The sequence below is a fragment of the Falco naumanni genome, chromosome 17 (assembly GCF_017639655.2).
Source record: "Falco naumanni isolate bFalNau1 chromosome 17, bFalNau1.pat, whole genome shotgun sequence".
Taxonomy (NCBI): Eukaryota; Metazoa; Chordata; class Aves; order Falconiformes; family Falconidae; genus Falco; species Falco naumanni.
In genome coordinates this window covers 6,798,365-6,823,019 of record NC_054070.1, presented here as the reverse complement: position 1 = coordinate 6,823,019, position 24,655 = coordinate 6,798,365, and the positions used below count along the sequence as shown (strand labels likewise).

Here is a 24,655-nt window from a genome sequence, read left to right as displayed (position 1 = left end):
AGGACCCCCAACTTTAGGGTCTTTTATTAAAACCCCAGCAGTTAGCCCATTGCTCCCCCCTCACACCCACAGTATAGACTTGTATCTGCTCTGCAAGGTGCTCCTCGCTGAATAACTATAAATATTCAAGCAGAAACCTTGCAGCAAACCTCTACAACTGGTACAGCCACCAGATTAATCCAAGTTTTCATGCTTCAGTGGGGCTTTTTTTTTTTTTTTTTTTGTGAAAAAGGGTGTATTGCAACATGTGTTCCCTGCTACACAGAACAGGGAAGTGGAAACATCAGTTAATTAAAGCCATGGCAGGATGGAGAGAAAGCAGATGAGCCAGGAAGCAGGGAGGTTGCTACCAGCCCTGCTGAGCCCCAGATGAGCCCAGTTACAAAAGGGAACATGTGTGCTGAGGAGCAAATCACCAAGCCAGAGGATCCTGGGAGCCCTAGCCAGCCCTGCTCTCCCACGCTGGCCTGCAGCAGAGGTAAGAGATGCAAACATGGCACGTTCGGAGCAGTGGCACCGGTCCCAGCCGCTGCCTGAGCATTGCAGCAGCTGCGGCTGCCGAGCTGGGCGCAGGGCTGAGCCCAAGCGCTCCTGGAAGTGTTAGCGGGTGTCGTGCTGGATGGAGCAGCAGTGTAGGCAGAGTCAGCTTCACGTGGGTTTTGCTGAGTTGCACTTAGTTCTGAGCCTGCTTTAAGAGAGGGAGCAAACCAAACCCAGAGCTGGTTTCTTATTCTGTGTGCAAACAGTGTGAAGGAGCAACCGCTCCAGGACAAGGCAAGTGTGTCCTGAGAGCTCCGTGCTGATAACACAAGGGCTTAAATCTGTGCAATAGAGCAGGCAGCACTTGCTGCCTGCAGGGCTCTGTGTAGGTCAGGAAAATGTCACAATCCATGATGAGAAGTCTTGAGTTCTCTGAATCAGATGCCCAGAAAGAACCTGTTCTTTTTCCACGTTCCTCTTCCTCAAACGAATATAAATAGCAACAACCCAAAATAAAGTGTGACTTCATATATACAGTATGAAGTGTATGCGAGTAGTCAAATGATGCAGAGAAAACTACACAATGCCGTGAAAGGACTTGGGCATGTTAACAGACCCGCTGTGCCTCACCCTGTTCATAAACAAAAGAACATAAATGATTCAGTCCCGGCCCGGAGGGAAATGCATCCGTACGGCGTCACCGATAAGGTGCCTGTTAGCGTAATGAGGCTTATTTGACTCTGTAGGACACTTTCCTTACAGCAAATTGTATGTACAGCATGTATGCTGACAAATCGGTTATGAAAAACACCAGGTAGTTAACAGGTAGCATTACACAGAAGTCTAGAGAAATAATTAAATCTTAATATGGCTGTGAACTGAGCAAGGATCCCTATTTATTATCCCTGTTTTACAGAAAAGAGGTAGAGAACCCAGGTGATCTCTTGCCACAGCTTGGTTAGCGTGAACTCAGCGTCAGAAATGAGAAGTCGGCTCTCAAGGTATAATGCAGTTCCCAACATTTCCCCCAAGGCTTTAATTAAAAATAATAGACAAGGACACTGCAATCTTGGATGAGCTGATATTATCAGCTCCCCTATTTTGTTAGGGGAAGCATTCTTGGTGCTCAGACTCACGCAGTGAAAGAGCAATATTGATTTCAGCCAGTTTGAAGTACTTTCATTCTGCCCAGTCCACAGCGGAGCAAAACCCGGGGGCAGTTTTACAGCCGGATGTGTAGTCTGATTTTTAAAATGCAAGCAGGCATTTAATTAGTATGATAAAGAGCTGTGATTTTCAAAATAGCAAGCTGAAAACTTTTTGTTCCTCTTATTAGAAAGTTTCCTTGCTGGTGAGAGGTTTGCAGGGCTTACCCACGGGTGGGTCTGCATGGGACAGGAGTCAGAGCCGTCCCCTGCGCTGCGGCCAGTGAAATCTGCCAAACGCAGACGCTTCAGCAGTTCTGTGTCACTCTGATTTCCCAAAGGCTCCATCCATACGTGGATTTCTGTGCTTAAGGCCATCAGCAGAGAAATTCTGCATTTTCTTTGTTCATGCCTGTCCCCTCACTTCTGCTTCCATAAAGGTCGAGAAGGGCAAACAGATAACGCTGCCTAGGTCAAAAATGCTTGTAAAAATGAGCACGGTGCTGCCAGCACAGTTTCACGGCAGCTTCGTTGCCCAGGGCGGATGATGGTTGCAGCTCTGTTAGTTTTGAACAGGTCTCTAGAAAAAGCAGGACGGGCACAGGAGATGCTGTCCTCAGACTGTCACAAGATGCCTCTGCTGCGACCATGCGCCTGAAAAGGTGCAGATTTAAGATACTGATTCTGTACCATGTAAGATGTTCCTTTTCTCAGCCCTTTCCCCAGCAATTGCTCTTTTTAAGTAAAGTTTATCTAGAACTAAGGAATTCAGTTTGTTCTTCAGAAACTTCAGAATGTTACTGATCTGTTCCCAAGACCGGTCTTTCAGGCACTTGCATCCATGAACCCAAATCTTCCTAAAGTCTGTCTACTTAGTAATTTATATGCTTAAATGCATAAAAGGTTCTGGAGTTATGGAAAACTCTCTTTACAGTTGTTCCTTTTGATAAGCTGGCTCTAATTACACAGAGAAAACATTTTACTGTTAAAAAAGAAAGTTATTGTTGAACAAGTTGAAAGTGAAGAAGCATCATCCTGAACAGGTTGGGAGGCAACGTCCCTCTCCGGCTGTGACTGTCTCTTAGAGTCAAAGGGGAAAAAAGGGAATGAGAGGGGAAAGTTGACACTAACTGCTCAAAGGCTGCGTTGCATAGATGGGAAGACCTAGGAAACGTATTGGTGAACAACAGCAAATAGAGCACAAACCTGAAATTCAAGACTGGAGGCACAGACTACACGGAACAAGTATGCATGCATCAGTCACGTTTATTGGTGCATCAACAATTTTGCAATTCAGGGCACGTGTTTCAGGAAATATGTTATACCGACTGGTCTGCACCGATGATACGCAAGCCAGAACACTATACCACCGGATTACATTGGGAACGAAGATTTCTAGAAACATTTGCCAACGCCACTGGTTTTACTGCAGTGGGAACACGGGCTGCCTACATCGGTGAAAGTCCTTGCTCGACATCTGCTCAACACGTAAACTCGGACAAGCTTTTAAAGTGCTGTTATAAGCACGAGATGGCGCGTATCTCTTCATACAACAGAACACATCTGCGAAAGGCCACGTGATTAGAGCGTGCTAGGCTCTTCTTTAATTAAAGAAGGAATTGAGTGCTGGTGAAACAGCCAGAGCGGCACCAGGAAACTAGAATTCTTTATGTAACTGAAAATCCAGAACTATGGAGATTGGTAAAACAATACCAAGAACCCAGCTTTTGGCAAGTGTACCTCCAAGGCAAACTTGTTTCCAGGGCCTGTTTAGTTACTGACCTCTGTGCTGAAGCATTCAGCAAGGAATTTAATGCTTATTTTAAATTTGTATGGGAACAGGAGCAATGGGATGGACATTAGCCTGTACCTCACAGGCTTTCTGGATTGTTCTGGACATGTGACGCTATCCCCTCCCATACCTGAGCCCGTGTCCCACGACACCTATTCCAAAATACTTGTAACTCACATCTTGCTGTACAATTAGTAACAGTTCAGTACAAATGTATCACTGAAATGTTGTTCAGAGGTTGATCCTAATAGTACCAGGACATCATTTTTCTGATGCTTCCATAACTGTATCATTAAGGGCAGGCAAACGCTGGTTGAAAGGTACTTAAAAAACCCCTCATATTTACATTTAAAAAAGAAACAGAGGTGTACTTTAAATGTATCCATATCTTACATTTTAAATAATGTAGGTACTTTCTGTTTGGGAGAGTTGAGGAGGATCAGATAAGGTTTTCCAACTCATGGTCAGTACCACAGGTTACTTGTTCTTTGAAAGTTTGCCAGTGTGTAACACTATCAACTTTTACAAAGATGAATTACAGCAGTTCAGTCGACATTTTTTAACCAAAGAGATTTTATTTTCTAGGCAACAAAAGAAAACATCCAAGCAGTGACATTGACACATCCCCCTTCAAACGGAGCTGATTATCTGTTAGCAGATTTCCAATGCAAATGTGATGTAGCCAAGCTAAATGCTCTGGATTAAATAAAGCTAATTTTAAAACTACTGCAACTGAGAAATACCAAAAAAATTTTTATACACACTTTCAGAAATCCATCCAGGTTACAAAGCTAAAATCTAAGTGTTGCTCCCCTAAAGTCGATGCATTTGCAAACATGGCAGACAATAAATACGTATCTTTCACTTCTGCTTCAAAGACACCCAAAGGTGTCTTGTACACCTCTCTGAGGTAGGTATTATGTCCATGTTACAGGTGGTAAGTGGTGAGGATCAGCTCCTTGTCCAAGGCATCTCACCGCTTCAGTGTGAAAGCTGAGAGTACAACTTAGGGTTGACAGTCTCTTGGTCTCATTCCTAGACAGCATTTCATCTCAAGTAGTTATAACACAGTGTAATCTTCAAGTTCCTTTGAACTGTCAGGTATTTCTTTAGGTTTATAAACATCAGCGTCCAGAAGGCTGATTTTAATGTCAGGGTTTTTTTGTGTTTTTTTTTCTTTTTTCTAATGATAAGCTAAAAGCAAAGTGGGATTTAACACTGGGAGCTAAGCGGCTCTCTATAGGGAGCTCCCAACAGTGCTAATGCGTATTTTAATACTGAATTTAAAAGAAACCTGGTCCATAGTACTCTGGGTGATCCTATTCTTTATGTTTAATTATTCATGCCTCAATTCAGCAAAGCTCTTATGTAATTATGTTCCTTCTTCAGTAAGACCCTCTTGTATGTCAAGGTCCAATTGGGAACCTCTGCTGAGAACTTCAGTGAAAGGTGTTTTTTAGAGAAAAGAAGGTTTTGCTGCACCAGGAGTTTGGCCAGATGCCTTAACAAATGGAAGCTTTTAAAACTAGGTCTTAGGTTCCACTTGGAGAGTGGGTTTCTTTCTGCCTCAGTCTGAAGATGTGCATTCTTGCTCCCCATTTGTAAGAGTGCAAGGAAGGTAACAAAAAACAGCATCAGAAGAGCAGGCTAAAAATATTTTTAAATTCAGTAAAACAAGTATGTGTTGCAGGCATTTCAACAAAGAAAAAAAAAAAATCCCCTTCAGTAATATGCACCTTTACAGCACCTTTTAAAAGACCTCAAAAGCACTTACTGTTAAGCCTCACAACCCTGCTGTGAGGTAAGATATATTAAACCCATTTCAGCTTCCCCGATTCTGAACAGTACGAAAAGTAGGGCAGTTTACGTAGCTTATTTTGCTCTGAAAATTCAACTGCACCCTTCATTATCAGAATTAAAGTCTTGCTACTGAACAGTCATCGGTGACAAATCAAACACATTAAGGCAGAATGCAGATGAAAAAACTTCAAGCCTCCCTTCTGGGTTAGCACTCTGTCCTTCTCAAGAGGGCAAAACTTTTTACCAGCGAAGAGTGAGAACTATACCACCTTAAAGTGCTAATTTTCAGTATTTGGAATCCGGTACAGCTTAGTAACATTGTGACCGTGATATCAGCTATACCCAAGTAAAGTCTGCTTAAATGTATTTAACAGATGTAAATTAAGTCACTTGCCTAACTACTGTATTTCCCTCTTGCCAGAATTTCAGATACTATTATGAGGAAGAATCCAAAGTATTTCAAGAAACATGCCTAAGTTCTGATGCAGTGTAAACACCAGGGGGGTGGGGCGTTGATAGTTATTTTTCAAGCAACTAAAAACTACCTACGGAGGATTAATAAGTTTATTCAACACTTAACCATCTACTCATTAAAGTAGGCTATCTTAAAGCTTAGAGGCCATTTCTTTCTCTAAAGCCATGACTTCACACAAACAATACAGTCTACTTCTGATGGTAACATAGTATAGGGCAGCTTTGGAGATTCTCTTTCCATTAAAAACCACGCACCAAATGAGCAGTTTCCCTTGCAAGACTTGCTCGTGTGCGCAGCCTAACTCTTAGTATAAGTAATGCTGATACGTGTGTTTCTCAAACCCTTCAACTAGTTTAATTACCCTGAAAACATAATACAGAGAGATCAATTCAGCAACTTTGAGGCTGGATTTTACACGACTGTTGAACAAGCCTGATTTTGTATGTCTGCTCAGATCACAGACAGAGTGAGATTATTTTAGAAATCAGGTTTTAGCTGCCAGTGTATACCACCTGCCAAAGTACTATAAATTAGCATGCGAGAAGATACCTATTCCAAATCCATCGGAAAAGTCACTAACTATAGCAAACCTGTGCATCTTGGCCATCATTAAGTTAATATGCTTTTCAAGCTTTGTGAACGGAATTTTATGATTACATACAGCTTATCTGGAAATCCAGAATTTTATTCTGGATCAGTGAGGTAGTCGATGTAACCATCCTCATGTCGATGTCAGACTTCGCCGAAGTTGGTGTGTCCGGTCTCCTTGGCGTGTTCTCTGGCTTCCACTTGTCCAGTTAGTCCCTTCTGGCACACCATGCACCTCAGCGTGAAGTGATTCACATCGGTAAACTGCCTCTTCCGTCTGGCTTCGTCTGCCAATTCCAATGCTTGTGCAAGAACAATATCATCAGCCGTGGAGAAAATTGTCTGGGGAGGAATGTCCGAGTCAGGGATTTTACGCTCAAGTGGATCATAATGAATCCCATCATAAATTAAAAGGACCCGCTTAGTGTAACCGGCATCTTCCCCAAAACGGTCGATTCTGACTGTCTGCGTATCCACCACGCAGATTTCGCACTGGTAGAATTTGGATAAAATGGACACTTCGATGGCTCCTCCCCAAGTCTCTTCTCTTCTGATCCAGTCACAATACTCCCTGTTAGTTTTCCCTAGAACTGCCTCACAGTATGATTCGGGGTCGCTCGCTACTATTTGGGCTATAAGACTGCGCATCTCTGGAGCGCAACCCGGGTCGTAAACACCTCCCTCCACCACATAGTACACACTGGTGAAGAGACAGGAGTTATCTGCCGGTACAACCCTCCTTGCCAGCACAGGCACAGCTTCCCTAACCGAGTTAGACATCGTTCTTTTTGCAACTACAGGTGAGTCAGTCTTGGGTTTGGACGTATCCTCTTCAACTATCAGCGTGTCACCTGTCAAACAACAGAACGAGGGAGAATTGAAATACGCAGGTGGGATTTAGGGATGACACTGGCGCTCTCCCGGCAGCACGGCACCCTGACGGAACGCAGCCCCAGCCCAGGCGGCCGGCAGCACCGCAACACACCGATGGAGCGGACACGGCGACTCGGGCTTACTCACCTGGCACCTCCCGGGTCCCTGGCCCCTGCCAGCCCCGCGCGTTTGCCTCCGGCCCCCCGGGACGCGGGCAAAGCCACCACCGGCGAGCAGCAGCCCCTCCCGAGCCGGGTGTGGACAGCTGGCCCGGAAGGAGGAACCGGCCCGACAGCCGGCTGCTGAGGGGCGTGCTGGGCCGCAGCCTCTTTTAATTACGGTAATTGCAGCCGGCGGGGCAGCTGAGGCCACAAAGCGCCGGTGCCCGCCCCCCTCGCCCAGGCCCAGGCCCGGGCCCGGGCCCGGCCCTCACCCGAGTGGATCCCGAGGTCGCCCAGCCGCCGCTCGCCGTCGCTGAGGTCCAGGCTCCGCGGCGGGAAACCGAGAAGGAGGCGCTGGGCCGGGACGGGGACGCCGGTGAGGGCGGCCAGGGCGGCCTGCATGTCGCGGAGGCGGGAGTGGGCCGTGAGGCCGGGCAGCGGGTGGGTGCCGCTCCGGGCCTTGCAGCGCAGCCGCAGCATCCTCGGCGGGGCCGCCCCGCGCCGCCACCGCCTCCCCACCGGCCGCCTCCCGCTTCCGCTTCCGCTCCGCCGCTCCCGCCCACTCTCGCGAGAACCTCCCCGCCATTGGCCGGCCCGCAGCCAATCACAGTGCCGCCGGCTCGCGGCGCTGAAAGGCGGGGGGAGAGCGGAGCGCGCCGCGCCGGGCGCCCGGCTCGTTTGCATAGCGCGGCGTGACGTAGAGCGCGGTTTGCATCTCATTTGCATGTGGCGCGGCAGCGCGGAGCCATGTCGGCGGCGCCCCGGCACGGCGGCCCCCCCCCCGGGGCAGGGCCGGGGCTCTGCGCGGCGGCGACAAGAAGTGCTGTGAGTACCCCTGGCCCGGGGAGGGGATGTGCCCTTCATCTATTTACAAGAGGAATAATTATATATAATGAGGGAGATAACGGTGCGCGTTATCTTAACGAAGCCGTAGCACGCGTTCCCATCCCGCGCACCCTGCGCTCATCTCGGGGGCAGCGCTGGACCAGGTCCCCGTAGGACTTGAAAAGAAAGCAGGATTTTTTTCAAGGGGGCTGGTAACCAGTGGCTGCACACCCCGCTCCTGCCCCCCTTAGAGCTGGGGGTGCTGCCATCAGCCACCCCACCCCCCCCAAAACCTGCTGCTTCCCGGGTGTTTTCTGCGCTCGCTTGGGCAGTTTTCCGACAGAACGTGACTGCTTTGCTAAAAACATCTTTCTTTTGCCCTTGACAGCTTCTGGCCGAATGGCAAATATTTGCGATGCTGAAAGCCACCTGTCAGCCCCATTAGGCACGGCCAGGCACCGCTGCTGACCCACCTCATTAGCCTCATTAGCCTCATTAGCTGGTGCTGTGGAGCCCATCGAACAGCCGGGCTCAAAGCGGGCCATTACCTGCAGGGCCATGGCAGCGAGCTTGTCCCCAGGGCACGGTGGCCGGCTGCCCACCCGGGAGATGGGTTAGCACTGCGCGGGGGCCACCTTGACTGTGGGGTTTGCTTTTTGCTCTGGGATGCTCGGCCACACTGCTGACGCTCTTGGCTTTTTCTTGCAGCATGGGCTTCCTACATGACCAACTCGCCGACGCTGATTGTGATGATCGGCTTGCCCGCCCGCGGCAAGACATACGTGTCCAAGAAGCTCACCCGCTACCTCAACTGGATCGGGGTGCCCACCAAAGGTGCGTGGGGGGGGCTGCCAGCTCGCCCCGCTGCAGGAGTTGTCGGCCAAATGCTGTCGGTCTCACGCCCTCGTCTTTTGTGTGTGTGAAGTGTTTAATTTAGGAGTGTATCGCCGGGAAGCGGTGAAGTCCTACAAGTCCTATGACTTCTTCAGGCACGATAACAAAGAAGCCATGGAAATCCGCAAGTGAGTCGGGGTCAGGGGACTGCATCGAGCCGTGGTGGTTTGGTTAGTCTCGGGTCCTGGCAGGCTTTGTGTCTGAGGGGCACAGAATTAAATTAACGCCCAGGAAACCAGGGGTGGGGGTGGTGTAGCCAGTGTGGGGGTCCTGCCAGAGGGGCTGTGCATGGGCAATGTGTGCTTGGCCTCGGGCTGGCACAGAGCAGGGGCTGCCAGCGCCTGGCGATGCAGCAGCTTATAGACACAGATGCCTTGTGGTCTCTGCAGAGCCCCTGGGGCTCTTGGTAAGGTGCAGGGGGGAGGCAGGAAGAAAAGGTATTTAAATCTCTGCTTGGTGGTGCAGAAGCCGTCTGAATCCATCAGCTCTGACAATACCTGTTTCTCTCCTGCAGACGATGTGCCTTAGTGGCACTAGAAGATGTGAAGGCTTATCTCCTGGAGGAGTGCGGGCAAATAGCTGTAAGACTTCCCTGGACTAAGCATGGCTTTCCATCTGGGTAGTTCAAAGCTGCCCAGGGCGTTTGGGGACCTGGCTGTCATCCCAAATGATTTGGGGCTACTTTAAAAGCCTTAGATAAACTTGCTCATTGCTGCTTGCTCCCTTTCTGGTAGGTGTTTGATGCGACCAACACAACTCGAGAAAGACGGGACCTGATCTTAAATTTTGCTAAAGAAAATGCTTTCAAGGTAATGCTGCTGTATTTAATTTGTGGTTGGAGTTGCTGCACTGAGGGATGCTGCTGCTCCCTGGGGCAGGAGCTCTCGAGTTTTGGCTCAGCATTCTCGACTCTCTGAAATCTGCTTCCTTCCCTCCTTTGCAGGTGTTTTTTGTGGAGTCTGTCTGTGACGATCCAGAAGTCATTGCTGCCAATATCCTGGTGCGTGCCACATTTTCCAGGCTCTGCTGCCAGCGCTTACGGTGCGAGCTCGGGTGCTCGGTGCAAGGTCACCAGCTATGCTAGCTTACAGGAATGCCTGCAAATGCCTTGCGCTTATGTTTCACCTTGGAAAGAAGCAGCTGAGGTTTGCAGGCTTAGAAAAGCTAAATACAGTTAGTTATGTGAGAACCTGGAAACTGAATGAAGCGGAGGAGTGTTTGACCTTGAAGCGTGATTTCTTGCCGAGGGAAGGCAGGCAGCGAGCGGCTTGCGGGGACAGCTAGGAGCGAGCCAGCTGTGTCTGTCGCAGGGCCAAGCCCTTCAGCGCCTTCAGAGTCACCCTTTGTTTCCTCTCCAGGAGCAGGTTTTTCCACAGGGCAGCGTTAAACAACGCGTATTTGTTTCAAAACGGAAGAATAATGTTATTCAGGGTTGCATTTGTTCCCGGTTGAGTTTGCTTAGCTCTCACAAAGCGGCGCTGTCTGTTGATCAGGAGGTGAAAGTTTCCAGCCCTGACTACCCGGAGAGAAACAGGGAGAATGTGATGGATGATTTCCTGAAGAGGATCGAGTGCTACAAGGTCACTTACCAGCCTCTTGATCCCGATGCCTACGACAAGTAAGCAAAGCCCGGGGGTGCGTTTTCTCCTTGCCCACATGAGCTGCTTTGCTTTGTCGCTGCTGTTCTCTGGCTCAGGATGCTAGAAGGCATCAGCTCTCTGCTCTCTCAAAGCGCCATTGCTTGTGTGAAGGTGATATCCTTGGGTCCCAAGTGATGTGAAAGGATTTTTCTCTAGTGTACCACAGTGTAATGCAGCTCCTTGTTCAGGCACGGCAGCTCAGTGTCTCTTCTGGCCGCTGGAGTGACCCAGTGGTAGTGCTGATGCCTTTACTAGAGGATAAAGAGCTAGATTACACCCGCAATACACGTGCTTCGTTTTTAAAACCAGTCGTGTGGGTGTTCTTATTTTATGTTGACTCCAGAGATCTTTCCTTCATTAAAGTGATCAATGTGGGACAGCGGTTCCTAGTAAACAGAGTCCAAGATTACATCCAGAGTAAAATCGTCTATTACCTAATGAACATTCATGTCCAGCCGCGTACCATCTACCTTTGCCGACATGGTGAGAGTGAATATAATCTTGTTGGCAAGATTGGTGGGGATTCTGGTCTGTCACCGCGTGGGAAGCAGGTATGTGTTTGGCAGCACCTGGGTCGCTGTATTTGTAACGTGTTGTGTGACCAGGGTCAGAGCCAGGCTCTGCATCCGACTCTGGCGAGGGGCAGCCCCGCAGCTGGATCTTGCCGCGACAGCCACAGCCCCTGAAATGATGCTTTTGACCATAGCAGCAGCTCCTGCTCCCTCCTCACCTCTCCTGGCTTTTTTTCCAGTTTGCTCAGGCGCTTAAGAAGTTCATTGAAGAGCAAGAAATTGTTGACCTGAAGGTGTGGACGAGCCAGCTGAAAAGGACGATCCAGACGGCTGAGTCCCTGGGGGTCATGTACGAGCAGTGGAAGATTCTCAATGAGATCGATGCGGTGAGTGAAATGCTGATTAAAGCCTTTAGCTGTTCTAGATGGAAAATTAAGGTTTGAAAACAAATTTATCCCAAGCAAATCGCCTATTTCCTGTTGGCTTTGAACCGTGTGGGTGGATAACGTACTCCAGCCACCACTGTGAGGTTTAGGGTGGCTTGGTGTCATGGTGGTGGCGATGCCAGGAGCTGCTACCCCTCGCTGTGAGCGTGTCCAGCTGGTGCGGAGAAAGAAAACGGAGCATCCCAAGCATGTGTCACGCAGCCCTGGGCGTGCAGCGATTACTGGTCCTGCTCTAGTTCTTTCCGGCAAAAGAAACTGCAGGGTTGTTGCTCTGCAAGTGAACTCTTGTTTTCATCCCGGGCAAACAGGGGTTTGGAAATAAACCCAAAAGCCCACCCTCTTCAAAGCACCCTGGGTGCGCGGGACGCAGGTGCTGAGCGTGTGGCTGTGCCAGCTACGGCACCGGGCGTTTTTGTCACGCAGAGGGATCGCTGAGCTCGGCCACTTGCTTTTCCTCATCTTCCTGTTGCATTGCTGCGCCTCTGTTGCGAGGAAGTGTGTGCTAACAAGTTCTTCTGCCCTCAGGGGGTATGTGAAGAAATGACCTATGCAGAAATTGAAGCCAAGTATCCGGATGAGTTTGCGTTGAGGGACCAAGAGAAATACCTTTATCGCTATCCTGGAGGCGAGGTGAAGACCCTTACGAAATAACGATAAGATACAGTGCCCGTAAAAACAAATAATGTCTGTGTAGAAAAGACTTAATTTTAACTTCTTCTGCCAGTATTTATGTGAGAAACTGAAAACATCAGGATCCCCAGTTCTCTCTGAGGGAAGGTTTATTGTTTTCCTTTATTGTGGTGTGCAGGTGATGCCTTTCAATCCATTAATTGGGCCGTTGCCTAGTCCCTTGATGCTCCGCTCGGACACTGAGGGGTTTCTGCATCCTGGCTTGGCCGAGGCCTTGGGAATCATTTTGGGAATCTTGGGAAGAAAATGATTGTGGGTGTGGTGTGGAGTCATTTCTGGTTTTACTTCACAGCCCTGTTTAAACACATAATTTACTATTTTATTTGTTTTTCCTACCGCGCTCGTTAAGAATTAACAGTAATCTGAATCCTCCTGTAATCTGAGGGTTGCTGACATTAAACTTCACCTTCTGCTCTTTGCTTTTTTTTCCCTGTGTTTACCGGATCATCCGTAACCTCTGTGTCTTGGTATTTTAACTGATATTTTCCTTGGATGTGAAACTGTGTTTATTACTACTTCTGCTTCAAGCCTCTGTTTACAGAACCCCTTGAAAAATTCCTGTTTTCTTTTTCAGTCCTACCAGGACTTGGTCCAGCGCCTGGAGCCGGTAATTATGGAGCTAGAACGGCAAGGCAACGTCCTCGTTATCTCCCACCAGGCGGTTATGAGGTGCCTGTTGGCTTATTTTCTCGACAAGAGTGCAGGTACAAAAATAAATGCATGATGTTAGGGGCTGGCTTCTCTCACTGCTTCCTATACAGAGCTTGTGGGAGGGTGGCTTTTAATGACTGTTTTGATTTTTCAGAACGGAAGAGCTGCTTAAAAAAAAGAAAAAATTGCCAAAATGCTTTAACCATTGGGTTTCAGTGGTGCAAGGAGCTCTCTTTGTGAGAAATGCAGATGCGTGCGCTGCTGCTTTCCTGCTCAGCCGTTGTTTCTGGGGCTGTTTTCACAAGTAGCGCTTAGATTAAAAATAGTCTCCTACAGATTATGTAAAGAAAAAGTGTTTTTTGGTGCATCAGTAGCCTGGAAGGGTTGGCAGTAGTGTTGCATCTCTGAGAGATGCTCATCCCTTGCACTGCATACCTCCTGGAAGCTGGTTCCAGTCTGCTGCCAGCTCCTATGTGGAGCTCCAGTGGGTGGCACTGGAGTTTAATAAAACTTTTAATAAAGTTAATAAACTTCTCAGGTTTTAATTTAAAACTGCTGTGGGGCTTTCCCACCCGTGTGCTGCTGGAGAGGTTTCCTCTGGCTGGCTCTGTGCGTTGGGAATGGTGGGGACCATCCCGTCAGGCTGGGGGGGCTGTGGCACCCCACGGGGTGCTGGTGGGGTGCTGTGCGGAATGTTCCCACCTGAATCCTGGGGTGAGGGGGGGTGGCTGGTGGGGGCATCCCCGGCGCAGCCCTAACACCCCCCGTAACACCTCCCTCTGCCCTAGATGAGCTGCCCTACCTGCGCTGCCCCCTCCACACCATTCTCAAGCTCACGCCTGTTGCATACGGTAAATATTGTCTTTTAATTTTTTTTTTCTTGATTTTTATTATTTTGGGTCCCGGTTTGTGTGCGTGCAAACCTGATGGGCAGGTTTGTGTCCATGTGCGGCACCAACCCAACGTGCTAGAAAAGCTGCTTGTAGTATTTTTAACGTGTATGAAGGTTCCAGCGTACAGGTTAATATATAAATACTTTTAATGTATAAAAAGGGGGAGTTGGGGGGAACAGTGGGAGAGATGTGGGAGTGCGGGGGTGTTCCTGTCTGTGGGTGTCACCCACCGGTGACGGCTGCTTGTGCCTCCGGACTTACATGTGGCTCTGGGGCTCAGCCAGTTACCAGTGGCTCCTCTGGAGAGCCCTGTAGCCCACGTAACACAGGGCTGCACTCTAGTGCTGAAGGTTAATGCCGAAAAGTTGGGGTTTTTTAAAGTGTAAAATTCTGTTAATAGGGTGAACTGTTTATTTATGAGCTGTTTTATATAAAAAAAACATAATCTATATTTAAAAAAAAAAACAAAACCGGCTATTTAATAAATTACCCTTCCCCGTATAAACTTCTCACTGCTTTTTATAAAGGCTGTAAAGTGGAGATGATTAATCTGAACGTGGAAGCAGTGAACACGCACCGCGACAAACCCTCGCTGAACTCAGTAAGTCTTGCTGCCCAGCTCGGGCTTTTTCCCTTTTCAAAAATAAATAACTAAACTGAAACACTCTCAAATACCTGCTGGAGATGACCGATTGCTTTCAGTGATCAGAAGGGCTTGCTTCAGAACTAATCCCCCAAAGCAGAATTAATTCTGGGCTGAATTAGCCTGTGTCCCAGGCAGGGGGGAGGTATTTTTCCGAGCTGTTGTAGGAAGCAGAATGGGCAAATTGAGGATGTAGGATTTAAATTCCAGGTCTGGTGCTCAGTTTTCCATGATGTATTTGTTGATGATTGTTTTATTAATTGTGATAATTTCAAAAAGACTCGCCACAATGTTTGAAGCGAGTTTTCTCAGTGTCTTGATGAGCGTCCTCCCTCTAAAGCTGTGGCTGGGGTAAGGCTGCCTCTGGGGGGGTTCTTGGGGGGCTCTCGGCAGCCTTGGGGGGGCTGGGCTGGCTGCTGTGCCGGTGGCTGGGAGGAGCGGAGGATCCTTCCCTTGTAAAACACACAAGAAATCCGCAGAGACGAGCGTTGGGTGCAAGGCGAGCCGACGGGGTGCCTGGATGATGTATCTATCGGAGGGGACGGGGACGGGTCCGATCTGCTGCCCCTGCGCTGCCGATCTTCGGGCTCTGGCTGGCGTTATTTATGAAATCCTGTCTCTCCCAAGACTTAAAAACCTGTTCAGCCATCCACCTGGTGCAGCAAAGCACATACCCACCTGCCAAATCTGTGCAAGTTGCTGCTGTTCTGGGCATTTGCTTCTGCAAACACCATTTTGCAGAGGGGACCGACGTGCCGGCAAATGCCACTGAGCGACTGCCTGTAATTAGCTCCCCCAGTTAAAGAGCACAAACCAGCTCTGCTGTGCTAGCTCACGGAAAACCCACACGCACCACCTTGTAAGTTCCTTTGGCACATCTAGGCTTTTAGCTGCCTCTTGTCGCTGTATTTTATAAAGAGCTCTTGGCTGCTGGCCTGGGAGATGTTGATTTTTTTGTCCCTGTGCCGAGGCACCGCCAGCAAGGGGGTGGCGAAGCTGCATCTGTGGCTGGAGGGTTTGTGGAGCTCAATCCAGTTGACTGCAAGATGCTGAGCTGAGGATGTTTGGCCAGGTTTTCGTGGCTGGTCCCATGCTGATGGTTCCAGTCAGGCATTTATCGCTTCGCAACTTGTGTGCGATGCCTGCGTTGGAGTCGTTGCTGTGTGCTTGGAGAAGTTGGAGTCTGTTTTTGCTGTTCTTTGCTTTTTTGGGCAACGTGGCTGCTTTGAGGGAGAAGAAATACAAAGACGGGAAAGTTTTTCTGTTTGCTTATTATTTTTTTCCCCCTAAATTGATCGCAGGGAGAAAAAAAAAAAAAAGAAAATAAAACCCCAAAACAAACTAACAAAAAAACCCTAACAGAGCTGCTTAAGCAAAAAAATTAAAAAGGAAGTAAAACTGCTAAAAAAGCAGACTTTTCAGCGGACTCAGAGCCAGGTTAGCTGACAGAGCAGGGGTTTCCCATCGCTGGTGCTCAGCTGGGGAAGGCACCGAGTGCTGGTGCCCGCGGCCCCGGCTGCCGGGAGCTTGGCAGTGCCTGTGGCGGGGGGATGCCGGAGGTGTGTGCTGGTGTGCGGTTTGGTTTTAATAAACTCTGGTTCCCCTTTTCATTCCTTATGATACCCTCCGTCTGGGATCAGAACAACCTTCCCGCCAGCCAAACCCCTGTAAGGATGAGAAGAAACAGCTTTACGCCGCGGGCCAGCGCGGACACGGTAAAGCGCCCGCGACATTTCAGCGTTGGGAGCAAACCTCTTGACCTGCTGGGGCCTTTCCCATCCCTGGAAGCTCAAGATGGGGCCAACCAGCCGCAGCTGCAAGTGGGTGTCCAGGTGGTACCTTCCCTGTGCTCCCCCTCCCCACCATCACCTGCGGCTGTCGGTGGTCCTCCCTGACACACAGACCCTTCCCAGGATCTTGAACACCGTCTCTGCATGAAAATTGGTCTGGATTAGACTCCCTTAAAAAAAGAACCACAACAACAACAAACCAACAAAGAACCCCACAAAAATAACCCCCAAACCCCAGAAGTTGCCCCGTTAAACTAGAATAGCGGTGCCAGAGGCTTTCGCCATCAGGCTTTATGCAGGCGAGTCTCCATCAGTGCAGTAGGGTTTTGGCAGGGTGGTTAATTCTGGGTAATATCTTGCTTTCTGGTAAAAAACCACCTGATTGTAAAGAGTTACAAATACCTTCTTTGTCCTAACTTGATACTGCAGCCAAGTGTTGCTCCAGCCCCAGAGCGACTTGGTAGGAAATCTTTGCGTGATTTTGCTGGAGCCTGTTTCCCTTTGGATCCCGATGTCAGCAGCTTGTTGAACAAAGTTTGGGCTCTTTGGGTGCCCAGGTGGAAGCAGTTTGGGTTTTGGTGCTTGGTGTTTCTTCGGGCTTAAAAGCCCGTAGGCCCTCCTCAGTGTTGGAGGGGAAGCCCTGTTTGTTTCTTTGCTCATTTAAAATTGTTTCTTTGCTAAATCAGGAGGTTTTCTGTGCCTGGGAGAGCACAGGCGTAGCAGGCTGCACACCACTGCCTGTCAGGGGAGGCAGAGAAGAGCTGGGGGGGGATTTGGGGAGGTCTTGGCTGGCCCCCCTGTGCAGAGACAGCCATTGTTACAGCTCTTTAACCTCTAAAGTAGCCAAGATTATTTTATTTTTAATGTTTTCTAAGCTATTCAGTGAGCCCTGCTCCTGCCTGTTTGTAGAGTAAGTGGCCAGAGGGTAGGAGACGGGGCGATGCAACAGAGGTGAACGTTGCTGCAGCGTGATGCTGGAGCATCCCCAAAATCCCAGGGCTCTGGTGGGAACCGAACCAGGCAGGGCTTTGTGGTGGTGTGGGTTTGCCCCCCAGCAGCGGTGGGTGCAGAGCCCCTGGAGAGCCCCCTGACCGCCCGGCATCTTCACTGGTGGGGGTCTGCAGCGGGGCAGCCCCAAAGGGATGTTGTACCCTTCGTAAGCGTCACGCCGAAGCGCTGATGCTCTGGGGTGAAGGAGTGTTCAGTAAACCCTGGGCTGTGGGGCTGGCGAGCAGCGACGGCGCGATGTCCGTGCCTTGTATCGGCTCCTGCTGCGATACAAGCCTGCCCTGAGCTCCCTAACATGAAATCTTCGGGGCCGCTTCACTTCTTTCCTCGTTTGCTTTGCTGCTTTTACTATTATTTTAAAGTCTCCTTTAAAATGCACTACGAGCTATCCTGTGCTGTTTCTTTTTCCTTTGCAGCCTCAAGGGGGAAATGCTTGCCTGTGAGTACCACTGAGAGCAGCTGGTGTGTACTCTCTTTTGGTTTAGTAAGTAGGACTTCTCTTGATTAACGTTGCATGGAAACTGCTTTGGGGAAAGACAAATGCATGGAGTGGAAGGGGGTCTTTTGCTCTATAATAAGCTCAAGGGGGGGAATATTGTTACCAGCCTGAGCCCGCTGACCCAGGGGCTCGGGCTGGACTGACTGGTGCGTTGTGCTGGTGCTGGCTGCCCACGAAAGTGTGTTTCATGCTGAGCTTGCTCCATCCCTGGACCAGGACGTGGGATGGTGCTGCACTGGCCCTGCTGGGCTGAGCCGTGTGGCTCGTACTGAGCAGCGCTGGGTGCCGCGTGCGTCTCCTCTCTGCCAGGGATGCGGTGTGGTGACGTTACTGCTCACAGGGGTTTTGCAGGAGTCATTGGATCGTGGCCTCGGTGGGAGCGGTGCTGCTCAGCCCCGGTTCCCCGTGGCGTGAGGGAGCCGGGTGGGTTGTGTGTGTGCTTGGGAAGCAGCTGGGTGGAAAAACCCCTCTGCATGGGTGGCAGTTGTCACTGAGTCCTCACTGTCACGGTCCTTGGAGGCATCTTTAGATGGAGACGAAGAGAGGACTGCCTTGCTCCCACCCTGAGGAGAGAACGTGTCCTTGTGTGTCCCCTCCCCAGGGAGCCAGCAGCCTGCATCGCCCGTGAAACCTCGGCTTCCCTCCCTGCCTCCGAGTGAGGGGCTGGGATGAGACCTTGCCTGCTGCCCCGTGCAGGAGGGCCAGGGGTGCCCCCACTTCACCGTGCTCCTGCTGGCCCCGCACCCCTGCTCTGCCGGTAGCTGTGACAGACCCCACGGCCACCCCTCGCTTGGCTTATTGGGTGTTTTGCCTCATCCAAACGCTGATGGGTTTTGTCTTGTAAAAAGCTTTTTGCAGTTCGGGTGCTGCGGCTGGGGGCACAGCAGGTCCCTGCACCACGGGGCTGTGGGCTGGCTCTTGCAGCGTGTTGCTCCTGCAGCCCCCGTGCCGCATCCTGCATGCGGTGCTGTGCTCATCCCTGCACGCCTGGGTGACCTGCAGCACCCAGCTGCTTCCAGCCCCCCTTTGGGGGCACGGGGGTCTTCCCTGCAGGAGCAGTGGGCTGTACTGGGGAGCACCCAAGGGTGGTGGTGCCTAAGGGTGGGCTCCGAGGTGGCACAAGCTGCGTCCTCGGAGGCTTTGGGTCACTGCGTGTGGGCTGCGGGGGTGGGTGCTGAGCTGCTGCTGCTCTCAGCAAAGCTCTGCTCCCTCTGCCCCGCTGCCCTGGGGCTTGGGGCAAATCCTCTCGCTCCTGGTGCTCTGGCATCCAAGGGAGAGCTGGTTTAGCGCAAAGGAAGCGAAGCGGTAGCTGGTTCTGTCCCCAGAGGTGAGGTGTTACAGGGGACACGGGGCTGGGGGGGGGGGGCTCGCTCCCCTTTGGCGGTGACAGGGTGGTCCCTGTGGTGGTGGGGCGCGGGTCTCGCTGCCGTAGGGTGCAGCTCATCTCTTCCAGGCGAGGAAGGTGCAGCTCCTACCTCTGCCCACTTCCTTCAGGCTTGAGAAACTCCTGCCTGAACGCATTTGCACATTGGGATGTGCATTATTTTACTTAATCGCACGCCGTCTTCAATGTTAAGCTCTTCCAACAATTTCCTCGGTGCGGCTGCTCGTTCTCCGTCACCTGCTGCTACACCCATGTCGTAGGATGCGAAGGCGTGGGACTGATCCTGAAGTTACATGCCTCTGTGCCCTGTTCTCCAGTTTGTGACAGCGTTTTTAATAACGCTGCCGAGTTTTACTGCCTGTCCTGCCAAAGCTGCAGCAGCGCACAAGGCATCGAGCTCAGATGTTGCTGTAGAGCATCTCCCACGTCGGGATGGCCGAGCTGGGAATGGTCTGACCAGCAGCAACGCAAATGGGGAGCGTTTCGCCTGAGGTTGCCTGTCTCCCTGGGTTTCAGAGGCCTCAATGTTGGGATGAGGGGAGAAGGAGAAAGAACCTGAGCTGGGGGAGCTTGTGATAAATGTGATAAACAGTTGTTCCTGTACGGAGTAATAACCTAGAATCAAATGAGAGAAAAATTATCCATAGGCTAAAAATCAAATCTTTCCCCCTTTGGATTTGTCTTTACCCTGAGCCGAAAAGAGCTGTGTGTTTAGAAAATGAACGCGTGTACCAGCTTGGCAAAGCTGCTTTTCTAACGCTGCCCTTCAAGTGTTTCTTTCTCTTATGTTTAAACGACTAATGCGGACTTCCTAGGAGGGTTTGCAGATAAATGAAGGTAATTTGGTCCAACTTCCTTGATTCCAATCCAAACCTCCTTCCTCCTTCGTGCTGGTGTTTTGCTTGAGCAAGCAGCATGTGAGCGGCTGTTACGGATTACCTCTGATAGTGGTTACTTTAAGTGTAATTGTCAGGAAGGCTGTTGAGATATTTTTTTTTTTTTTTTAATTGCAAATAGAGACTATTTAGGGTCTGGATTTCCTGACTCTTGAATTGGAAGTGTTGATGCCCGCTGTTCATTGTCAGCACGCTGGCTCCGTAGCTGTGCCATTTATTTTTTTGTTGCAAAACAGCGCGGGTTGTGCAACCAGACTGATGCCAGGGATTGATTTACACGTCGCTGTGCTGAGCAGAGCGGGCAGGGGGTCGGCGTGGCTGCAGCCCCTCTGAGCATTTTCTGCGCCCTGGGACGTTGTGTGATCAGCTGTAAGAACTCCTGGCTGTCGGATTTTAACTTGTGTGATTGTGCCTTCATAAATATATAATTTGCTTGTACAGAGCTGAGTGTTGTCTGTTGGGTCCTTGGCGAGGCAGTGGAAGGAGTTCTAACAAAACTACTAAGTATTTATTGTGGCTAATGTGCAAAATGATTAATGTTTCATAGTTTGGTTCTGGTTAGAGTGTATTTTCCTCTGGAGAAGATAAATAAAAGCGAGTAACCCCGAGTAGCCAGGCTGCTTCGTTATTGCCTGCCGTCCTGCGAGATGCTCCAGCAAAGCTGGACTCGCATGGTCTCGGGCTGGGGCTGGGAAACCCTTTGTGCCAAGCTTTGCCAGAGGTTAAAGGATGATGCAAAGTGTGAAGCAGCTAATTATTTGCTCAGGTAGAAGTAAATAAGTAAATCCTCTGGTGGTTACGGTCATGTAGAACAACTCTGGACCTGGTTGGATTCACCCGCCTCTGGCTGCTGCAAAGTGTCTGTCCCTGCACTGAGCTGAGCTCTGTTGTCCCCTGCTTTACCATCGCCTGACTTATCCTCGGTGTAACCTGTGCCATTTATCTCTTCAATTTGTAGAGGATGGCTGGTTTAACGGTGTAGAGGTTTCTGCTTTCATCTCGGACTCGGCTGGGATTTCCGTGGCTGGGAAGAGCCCTGCGGCTGGGACTCGAGCATCCCCAGAGCACAGTGAGCCGCGCGCCGCTTTGGCCAGTAATCTCCTCTGAAATGTGTTTGGTTTTTTTTTTGTCTCTCTGTCTCTTTTTCTTACTGAATGCTGCAATGTCTGTCCGTGAGACTGGAGAAAATGTGTTATGCAGATTTTTCAACCCTGCTTTTAAGTGAGCTAACGCATCCCTGGGCTTTACTGGAGCGTTGGTGTCCCACGTCTTTCCCCCTGGTTAGGTGGCGAAGTTAACCTCAGAGTATGTGGGGACAAAATGGTCATCTTCCTACTGGCTGAAGCAGCTTTTCTTTGGAAGACGTTATCAGACCAAATCCCCAAGTTTTTATTTAACTGTTACCGTTTCCAAGGTCAAACACAGTTTTTGTGGTGTTTAACCAGTGAAAGAGCCCAGGTATCATTTGGCCTGGCTTCCACAGCTGCTGGTTTGCATCCCCCCATCCCAGCCTGATCTTTTGCTCTGGGAAGGCTTTTGGAACACAGGGCGCTTGTCAGCTCAGCAAATCCTGCCAGACACCTCCTGCGAGGGGCAGAAGGGAATAAAAAAATCCTCCTCTCCCTCTCTGGAAGCAGCGTAGCTACCAGGGCTCTTGAATCTGCATCAAGTCCTGCTTCAGCTTTGTCCCCTGAGCTAAGCTGCATCCTCTTGCTTGTTTTTCCTGGGGTTTGTGGATGTTTTTATCTATTACAACAGAAGACCGGAGCATTGCTTTGCTCAGTGTCCGGGAGCAGCAGGGCTGCGTGTGTGGGGTTTGCAAGAAGCACATGATTTTTACCAATTGTCTTTTTAACGTACCAAATTTTAGCCCCACAACAAGATTTTAGACTTGCTTACGAATAAGCTGTGAATGTTGCTGGTGTATAACGCTGCCTTAAATAGCATTTGAGCTGCTTTAGTGTTGTGTATTAAATGGTGAAACTCCCCTGCGGCGCAGCTCCCGTGACGGCTGTGTTACTTAAACCCCCCCAAAACCCCAAATTTACAGTTTTTTCTCATGAGCCTTGACTTGTGTTTTGCCAAACTCCGTTTTATCCTAATCCTGCCATTCCTTCAGTAAGGGCAAAATCCCCAGGTCGGGTGCAGAAAGGAGCATTTGGGTACGAAGCAGGAGGCTGTTCTGCACCTGCTGTTCCCAATTGACTCCAGGATTTATAGGAGCAGCTTCTGGGACCCAGGTTGCTTATTTTAAACGTGTAAAATGAATGTTGGCCCTACCCACAGCAGGGACCCATGTTTGAGAAATGTCAGTGCTGTGGCGGAGCTCGGCAGCCTGGGGATTTTGAGCTCAAACCCAGTTGTTGTAGACACTCCCAGCACTTTAATTTGATAAAGCTGAGACCGAGGGGGCCATGGTGAAAGCCCAGGCACTAATCCTGAGCCTTTAGGATTTCTGAGGAACAGATGTGTGTGTTGATCTAAAGGAGTTCTGCCACAGAGGGACGAAATTCACTGTGTGAGAAACTGAGTTTTATTACTTTTGCTCCTCAGGCTGTTCCCACCGGTGTTTGCTGCAGCCCTCGGCAAGAGCAATGCCGTCTGTTCTTTGGTTTTAAATCTTACAGTGCTTAGAAATAAGCTGGGGGGGTGTGTGGGAGTGGGGGGTGGGGAAGAGGAAAAAATGTTGAAGACATTTAGAGCCTGTTGTGTGGTACTACTCGCTGTCACCCTCCAGTAATGTTAAAACGCACAAACCCGCACCGCATGGGGCTGGCTGCTCCGACAGAGAAACCTCCCACTTGGGGGGTAAAAAGGGCGTAGAGATGTACTGTAGGATGTTTACGCACATTATGCTGTAATACTTTGCTAAGGAGTTAATTGTCTTTGTCTCATTGAGTAGTTACTGGTTGTAAGGAGACAAAAATATGTATTTTTACCTGCCAGGATTAATGAATGTAGCTGCTAATACGTTGGCAGTCATAATTTTTTTTTAAATCGGCGCTAAAAAGCGGGTGTGCAGCTTTGGATCGCTGACTGTGGGTCGCTTATTCCTGCCAAGTGGGTCCCGCTTTAGCTGTGGTCTGCTGGGTCGTGGGATGGAGCCTCTCAGCCCTCTCTGCAGACGGCAGCATTTGTGCCTCAGTGCTTTAATTAAAGCCTAACTATAGCTTTTTCCTCCTGCGTTTTAACTTTCAAAAGGTGTAAATACATGTGTCTAGAGCAGAGCAGCAGCAGATTTGTGATCATCGTGGGGGTGGATCATACCTGATGTGGCAGGTCCTAGGGTCCTGCTGAGCTCCCGGGGGCGGCGGGGCTGGGGTGACGCCAGCAAGCCCACGCATCTCCCCAGCAGGTCCCTGTGCCAGGTTTTTCCTTGAAATCACCTGATTTTCTTGGCACCGTGCAGGCAAATACCCCAGAATAAACAGCAATTGCACAATGTACCTGACCTGAGGATCAGCAGCAGCTTGTGCTGTCAGTCGGACCAGAGCTGCTGTCTTGGCCTGGGCGGGTCAAGGTGGTGAAGCTGGAGGTGCAGACGTGGGGTGCAATCCTTACAAAGGCACCAAGCCCGAGTCAGGGTTTTTTCTGTATTTCCCTGACTCTCTCTCCATCTGTTCTAGCAGCAGAGGTGGTGGTGGTGGCCGCTGTCACCTTCAGCGAGCAGTGGCAGGGCCACCCACGGGACCTGCATCGCTGTCCCTGAGCCGTGGTCCAGGGACCGGCCCATCAGCGTTATTGGTCATTGCAGAGAAAAATGACCACTTGGGCAACACTTCTTCCATCTCCGCTGCCAGCAGTGGGGAAAATTGGAATGTGAGGGGGGAAGAAAAGCTTAAAGCCAGCCCAGGTACCTTGAGTGTGTGTGCGCTGCCTGTCACATTAGAGCTGCCACCTCCGCAAGGCATCCCCTTCCCGCAGCGCCGCAGTGGGTGACAGGGACACCCAGCTGAGGAGCAGCCATGGGAGGAGAGGCACTGCCAGCACTCCCGGGAGCTGCCTGCCCCAGGGGTATGTCCCAAACCCTCGCCCGTCATCCCCTGAAGGGTGCCCGTGCCCCCTCCGCCTCTCCCGCTGCTCCTCTGCCTCTGAACGCTGGTTGCAAACCGCATCTCTGTGTTTAGTGTTTAGCGAGGTGGATGTTGTGCATCTACTTGCAATTTTGCTACACTACTGCTTTCTAATGTTTTTTTTTTTAGATTTTTTTTTAAAAAAATGCAGTGTCTGTAAACTTGTGTCGTAGCTTGTGTACTCTGTGCATGTGAGCATAAATATCCCATCAGCATTTATTTACAATAAAGATATTTTAAAAAAAATATAGATCTAGTTTCCTCTACTATTTTCCGTTATTGTTTGCTGTAACTATCTGTTGTGTGTTGGTTTTGTGAGATAATGATGAATTTGGGGAGTCTCTGGAAAGCGTTTGGAGGAAGAGGGTTCTGCAGGGGGGGGGCAGGCATCCCTGGCTGTTTGGGAGTTGGGTTGGAAATGGTGAATCTTGCACCCTGGAGCTACTGCTGTGGTTCCCCTTCCCTCATCAGTTTTAAGGGTGCTTTTATTGGAACTA

The 24,655-nt window shown here is 50.0% G+C and overlaps 2 protein-coding genes across 9 annotated transcripts; one reads left to right on the top strand and one right to left on the bottom strand.

Annotated features, from left to right (window-relative positions):
* Positions 1-318: 318 nt before the first annotated feature.
* Positions 319-24,414, top strand: PFKFB2 (6-phosphofructo-2-kinase/fructose-2,6-biphosphatase 2). Of its 8 annotated transcripts, none has more exons than XM_040616982.1 (16): positions 319-478; positions 8,848-8,973; positions 9,065-9,161; positions 9,548-9,614; positions 9,768-9,842; positions 9,977-10,033; positions 10,527-10,651; positions 11,017-11,224; positions 11,425-11,571; positions 12,157-12,261; positions 12,896-13,025; positions 13,761-13,823; positions 14,393-14,466; positions 16,149-16,223; positions 17,723-17,790; positions 21,044-24,414. In XM_040616982.1, the coding sequence occupies exons 1-15, from the start codon at positions 370-372 to the stop codon at positions 17,747-17,749; spliced, it is 1,485 nt and encodes a 494-aa protein (XP_040472916.1). In that variant the 5' UTR covers positions 319-369; the 3' UTR covers positions 17,750-17,790; positions 21,044-24,414. The 8 variants fall into 8 exon arrangements, 6 of the variants coding, with proteins under 6 accessions (XP_040472916.1, XP_040472913.1, XP_040472912.1 ...); XM_040616979.1 differs by having other exon boundaries at positions 16,149-16,328; XM_040616978.1 differs by having other exon boundaries at positions 16,149-16,340.
* YOD1 (YOD1 deubiquitinase) lies at positions 2,876-7,853 on the bottom strand. Its single transcript, XM_040616987.1, has 2 exons — positions 7,587-7,853; positions 2,876-7,131 (listed from the first exon to the last, which is right to left on the bottom strand). Exons 1-2 carry the CDS (start codon positions 7,792-7,794, stop codon positions 6,425-6,427), a joined length of 915 nt encoding a protein of 304 aa, XP_040472921.1. The 5' UTR covers positions 7,795-7,853; the 3' UTR covers positions 2,876-6,424.
* Positions 24,415-24,655: the final 241 nt, after the last annotated feature.